A 6,767-nucleotide genomic window follows, 5' to 3' on the forward strand; every position below is an offset into this window, starting at 1 on the left:
TGTGATTCATAATCAGAGTGTATTAAACATGAATGTGAACTGCGAGGAGTTTTCACATCGACCGCAGCTCACTGGGAATGAACAGGTCGAGAGAGGTCTCATTGTCACTGTCAGTACGATTTTATCAGTCATTATTAACAAGTAGTTTATTGAGGTAACATATGCAAGAAAAACTAACTTTTAGAAGAACTAACTTTTGACTTTTTTTTTGTTGACTATCTTTTAGCATTTAAAGGGATGCCTTTATATATTCTGTCATAAAAAATGTGCTTTTCAAGTTCAATACCATTGGAAATATACTAACACCAAACTGTGCACAAAGAAAATATTAAAAAAATGTAAAACCCCAAGAAAGGAAAATGCCTTCCCTCGTACGTGACCTGGAACTAGAACAGATGGACTTTGAGTGATCATCCACTGTCTTTCAAAACTGCCAGATCCAGATTTTATCGCAGCAGCTCCAACACTCACCTTGGTTTTGAGCCTCTGTCTTCCTCCAGCGGAATCTCACGGGGAGGCATTCTGAAATGACACATTAAAATCACTATTGAAACAATAGAAATATTGGTTTCATTAAAAAAAAAATCTCACCACCACGCCAGCTTTGTTCCTTGGACTCAGCCATGTACATTCATTCATCTAAGCAGTTTATCTGAGCAGCCTTCATTTTTTTACCCGACACTTTATGCGCGTCGGAAACCAGACAGCCTTTTTTCTGAGCCTTAAAACTGCTCACGCTATTAAAGATTTAGTGTATTTGCCAACTGAGTTGACAGAACTCACGGCTCTGTTTGCTTTTTTTTCTCCCTTTTTTTCTTTTTATGTGACTCATCACGGTGGAGTGCACCAACAACAGTGGCAGCAGGTCATCGCAGTGGAGGACTTTTGGATGAAGATGATATTTTTTCACAGGAAAGAACAGCAGCTTCCATGACAGCACGCTGGAATAGAAATGCTGATCTGGCAGTTAAAAAGTGAAGTCATGAGAAGACCTCGGGGTGAAAAATGTCTCTAAATGTGGAGCCATTTCGATGCATCTTTGGCTCGGCTTTTGATTTATTCCTCTTGAATGCGTCTGACAGCAGCCGCCTCATGACAGACAGCGCCGTCATCCTGACTCCCATAAAGAGTAAAGATCAGGGACGCCTGCAACATAATACACACCAGGAATTTTAATCATTCGATTTATAACAGCCGTAAAAAAAAGAAAAAAAAAATCAGTTTCACCCAGACATTTCCTGAAAGAACATATACTTTTATTTTTACAAGTATGATACAGTGTATGGCTTGGCAGAATCGTCGTTTAAAAAAGGCTTTGGACTGAACAACACACAGATCAGAGCATCATCTCACAGAATGGCACTTGCTGTTGAAAACATACTGGGGTTAAATATTCTGAGGAGAACAGAGGCTTCCATCTGAGACAAACAAGGCACTGAAGCGAGCCATGGGCCGGTGAGGCTTCATGAAACAATCTCCTTATTTTCCCTTTTTTTTTTAACAAACTAGAGCCCCACCTACTGAGCTCTGAAAACAATGATGCTGTTTCATGAAGCTTCAGCGTCCCATCGCCGCCTGAAGCCACATTTTGGTGGGCAGCTTAAGGATTTCACATACACTGTACAAGCACCTTGATAAGGCAACATCTTGGCACAATACTCCATGAGGCAGCTTGAAGACCGATCGCTGGCTGTGTGCGTCTGAGTGTGTGGTTTGGATGAAATTTGGGAGAAATACAGGTCCATTCACCATGTTAGGCACTGACATCGTGACTCGGACATGCGTGGGCGTGTCTTGTCAGAGAAATGCATATGAATATCACAATATTTCTCTCATATTAAATGATGGCTAGTTTCCATGTTTGTTCCCCATCAATGCAAAGTTGTGGCCCAATCTGGTGTGAAGCTCCTCTCTGGGGGCAGTGGATCATCAGCGCCCCCATGCTTCCGACACACAACACATATTGGTGCAGTCTGATTAAGGCTTGGAGCCAGAAGTTTGTTTTTTTTTACACTTTTCCACTGCAATCTCTGCACATCAGCCGTATCACCGGTCCGTGGGCCGGACAACGCAAGGCTCATCATGGGAAGCCAAACCTCGGTTTCCAGTGGTGGCTCTAAACATCACACAGGCGTTTGTTTTTACAGTGATCCCGAGGCACTATTTGTGTTCAGCTAACAGTCTGAGCTGGGCCATCTGGCCTAGCTGGCTAGGAGCATGTCTGAGGGCACGGCCGCGGCCATGTCTCGCTCCGAGCGCTCCATCGCCTGCTCCAGCTCGTGAGTCTCTGGCGGTGATGTCGGCACCAGACTGAGATCTTGAGGTTCCATCTTGGCCTCCTCCCCTCCCTGGGTCAGCGCTGCTTCTTCCGCTAGCCTCCGCATCCTCTCCTCCTCCAGCTTTATCCGCCGCTCCTCTGCCTCGATCTCCTCTGTGGAAGGTATGGAGTTCTTCTTCGGCCTCCCTTTGGGCTTGGTCGGCGCTTCCTGACCTCCTTTCAGCACCTGGCAGAACACACACAGACCTAATGAACCCTGGGAGCGGGGTCAACTACTAATCAAGAAGCATGGCTGTTGACTCGCCCGCTCACTCGACTTCATCACACAAGTTAGCGGTTTGAGCTGTTGACCTTCTCTAAGGTGCTAGCTCTCACTCTGGCCCTACCCTTTGAAGGCAACCAGTAGAACAGGAGAAGCATTCCTCACCATCTTCTTCCACTTCATGCGCCTGTTTTGGTACCAAGTCTTCACCTGCAGCTGCGTGAGACCCAGCGACTGCGCCAAGTCCAACCTGGAAAGTCACAAGCGGAGGCGTCAGACTTGCCTCACCGAAATACACAGTTGTTTAGTGTTGAAGAGGCCATCGACGGTCACTTTAAGGTTCTTTAAGGACAAGATGAAGCAAAGGAAAAGGAGCGACTCCTTGTGACAAAATAGATCCACATAACCATTAGTCTGAGAGTAGCAGGCCGGGCGTTTGAAGTCTGCGTGTGTGCGTGCTGATCATCAAGCTGTCGCACCAATGTGCCAAGAACTGCAGGCAAGAAAGGGAATAGATAAACACCCCAATTATTCACGGTCATTAGCTCTCAATGGAGAGTAACCCAACACCTGCACTGCACGCTGAAACCACTCCCACAAGGCAAGTGTTGCATGATACTGTGGCTGTTCATATTCCACCCTCATCACTACAGAGAGTGGTGGCTTTTGTTATGGGAGGCTGCGGTCGTGGCTTCACTGTTCTGCATCTCTCATCATACTGTTGTCGTGTCGTCTGACAGGACACATGACGGTGGACGGTTGCTTCTGATCACTGAGCCGTGTGACGCCTCAGGCGTGGAGCTATAAGATGAGCTGCGCCTCGTCTCATGCCACTGCGCTCGCGGGCTGGGATCCAAGGTGATCAGACTTCTACCGGCATATGGAGCCAGTCACCACATGCCATGCTGCATGTGCCGTGATTCCATTATTACAATCTTCTGTGAAAGCCTTTTACACTCAAAGGCCACCAATGAGGTTTGTGGAAGTGTTCAACACCCACACGACGTGAGTGGCTAAAACAGTCGTGATGGGCTGGTGAGGCTTCATGAAACAGTCTCCCCATTCTCTGAGCCCGCTAGATGGCGCTCTCTGCTCAAAGATCTATGGATTTGAACAACCACTGAAATGTCGCCTTTTTCTTTTTAAAGCCAACTGCGCCTCCTACTGAGCTCTGATAAGAAGGACACTGTTTCATGAAACCTCGTCAGCCCATCACTAACAAACAGGTTGGTCATAGTGGAGGAAGCTGGCACTTTATGATGAGACTTCGTGAAACATTGTCCTCAGTTTCTGAGAATATTGGATGACACTCTCTGCTCTGAAACCTTTGGATTGGAACAATCTTTTCAATGAAACCTCACATTAATTTTAAACAGCACCACCTACTGAGCTCTGAAAATGCTAGCAAACAAACAGTCTAAAAGGCCTTCAAGTCATTCTCTGTGGTCCATAAAAGATTGAAATATGTACAGTAATCCGGAGTGATGGGCTGATGAGGCTTCATGAAACAGTGTCCGTATTATCAGAGCTCAGTAGGTGGCGCTCTTGGTTTACAGATGAAGTGAGGTTTCATTGAAATGGTTGTTCCAATCCCAATAATTCAGAGGTGAGAGCGCCATCTTGTGGGATCAGAAAATGAGGGCACTGTTTCATGAAGCTTCATCAGCCCATCACTCGTAACTATGGAATTATGGGATGGGATTTTAAGGTGTTCATTTTGATCAAGTGATATCAGAAAAAAAATGATTCAAGTAATGCAGACTCGTGGTACATTCCACGGGGAACATTTTCAGAGTGACAATTTATAGAATGTGATGTCATGACCCAGTTATTCAGGATGAGTTAGACTTAGTCAGGTGGTGATAATGGACTGAGATTTTGGATTTCAAGATTCCGCTCAATCTGCGATCCGACATTAAAACTCAATTCATCACCATTAGTAATAAAGCAGTAATTAACAAATAAATACAATAAAGCATGACTAAAGCTTGAGATCAGTGCCTTCTGACAGTTTTGACTTCAGGCTGGTGGCTGTCAAACAACGCTTGCTAAGCTTGGCATCTGCAGTCCAGGAGGAGCGGTGGATGTACGTGTGAATGAACGTGAGTCCAGCAGCAGCATCGTTCTCCTCATCATATATAGCATCAGACATACGTGCCACCAGTCAAGGCACTGTGCTGGAACAGGCGTCATGTGATGGAATGTGCTAGTAGGGAAATATGGCTGTCCTCATGAGTGAGCTTCACCTTCGGCTGCGTGTGAGGTCGCTTTACAGCAACTGTGGTTCTGCGCCCTTTATGGGAAAAGAGCCTGAGGAGCGAATATGACTGTGGAAAATAGTCCTGGATGCTACCTTGCATGTTACCTCATCCCATTGTGGAACCAGTTTTCATGCGGTCGCATGCGTGTGACTTTAAATCAGGCCGATACATTGAGCTTTGCTTGCGTTGGCGCCTCTCCTCTTCCTCTTCACTGAACCACTGTTTCTTTGTTTGCCTTTTCTGGGTGCAGAGCTCTGGGTTACTGGTTTCTGAGAAAGAGGTTGAGGTAATGCTCTGGCTCCAAGGTTTCATGTGAAGCTCCCCGCAGGAAAAATAAAACATTACGGCGTTTGCTGCGCCTGATAATTGCACGTATGACTGACTGAGAAAGTGAACACGCACGCACGAGGCGCTCTTTTAACGTGCGGCGCTATTCGCTTATTAAGATCGACTTCATGTGCAGCCAACGTTCGCTCCACTAACGCTCAATAATCCTTCAGGCCAAAAATGATCAGCAGCGCTTGTTTCCCTTCACACCCCTGATGGCCTCTTGATGTTGCCACTGTTTTCATCCAGACTGGGATTCTATGGGAGTCCACTACTCCGCGTGTGTGTGTGGGAGCGACTTGTTGAACGGCCCCTGGTCGACACACCTGTTGTTTGCTGAATGATATCAGAACATCACACAACCCATCATGAATGAATCACGGCATTGTACTGTGAGCTCAGCATTCCTGCCTCCACACTGCATCCAGCAGCAGGTGTCACTTTATTTTCCACATTATTCCAAGGGAGGAAGAGGAATGGCATCGAACAGAGCCACAAGACTGCGGTCCGACAGTTCACCTTCCAGTCTGACGGCCGAATCATCGGCGCTCACTAGTGACACCTGCTGTTCAAACATTAAGGTTGCATTAAAAACTCCCAGCTCCATTTGGACGAAAACCATCTGTTCATTTCGAAATATATATATATATATATATTTTTTTTTTAAATAAAGTGAATTATAATGCTAAATAACTACGACAATAATCATTATTATACGCCAATTATTAGTAATAAAATTCAAAAATTAAATTGGGGAAAATATAATAACCATGAAACAACAACTTATTCATAGGTGTATCAGCTGCATTATTATTATTGTTATCATTATTGTAATGTACAGTTGGGCATCATGTAATACCTGCCCCGGATTTTCTGATGGGCCGTAATAGAAATGACTTATTTTTGTATCGAAGGATCAATAAAATGGAAACTGCTCTTTATTGTTTTTATGCTACAGTGGTCTCAGCTGAAAATATCATGACAGTCAAAATGCTCAAAGACACAAAACATGTCGTTGATGTTTATGTTCTTTGAGAATACTTTTTTGCTTAGTGTTCCTCACAGAAGCTTCGTCTGAGAGTGATTTGAGGGTAGCACATTGCAACTATGACATCATCCACCCGCTCCACCAGGCGTCACCCTTCATGCCTCTCTTTTCCCCCGCTCTCCTCCGTGACACTGACCTGTCGGGAGTGGACAGGTACTTCTGCTTCTGGAACTTCTTCTCCAGGCCCATCAGCTGCAGCTCGGTGAAGATGGTCCGGCTCCGGCGTGGCTTCTTCAGACGAGGAGCGCTGTGCTCTGTGTCCGACTCGCTGCTGATGCTGACGGGCGTTTGGCTGGGTGAGACCTCGGCGCCTCGCGGGTGCTGCGGAGACAGCAGGTGGGACGAGAGCCCGCCGGGGGGCGAGGGCTGCTGGAGGTGGGGCGGCTGCCGTGTGATGACTGAGAGCAGCGGGTAGGCACCAAGTGAGGAAGAGCCTGGAGCAGGAGGAGAAGCCGTTTAGGTGTCAGTGAGGGAAAAACCAAAGGAGAGTAGAGTGGGATCGACCTCATGGGGCTGCATGACGACTCCGTTATCGACCGGGTGTCATTGCTTTGACACGGCTCAGTGTTAATAGCGCTGCGATTGCAGTGA

At 46.4% G+C, this 6,767-nt stretch overlaps 1 protein-coding gene across 1 annotated transcript in view; it reads right to left on the minus strand.

Annotated features, from left to right (window-relative positions):
• Window positions 1-1,250: 1,250 nt before the first annotated feature.
• barx2 (BARX homeobox 2) overlaps window positions 1,251-6,767 on the minus strand; it is a 10,125-nt gene continuing 4,608 nt past the window's right edge. Inside the window, exons 2-4 of the mRNA XM_053873803.1 lie at window positions 6,313-6,610; window positions 2,706-2,790; window positions 1,251-2,504 (exon numbers count right to left, since the gene is read on the minus strand). Coding sequence (XP_053729778.1) covers window positions 2,202-2,504; window positions 2,706-2,790; window positions 6,313-6,610 — 686 coding nt within the window. The 3' untranslated portion in view covers window positions 1,251-2,201. The remainder of the gene's footprint in view (window positions 2,505-2,705; window positions 2,791-6,312; window positions 6,611-6,767) is intronic.

The sequence above is a fragment of the Synchiropus splendidus genome, chromosome 8, assembly GCF_027744825.2.
Source record: "Synchiropus splendidus isolate RoL2022-P1 chromosome 8, RoL_Sspl_1.0, whole genome shotgun sequence".
Lineage (NCBI taxonomy): Eukaryota > Metazoa > Chordata > Actinopteri > Syngnathiformes > Callionymidae > Synchiropus > Synchiropus splendidus.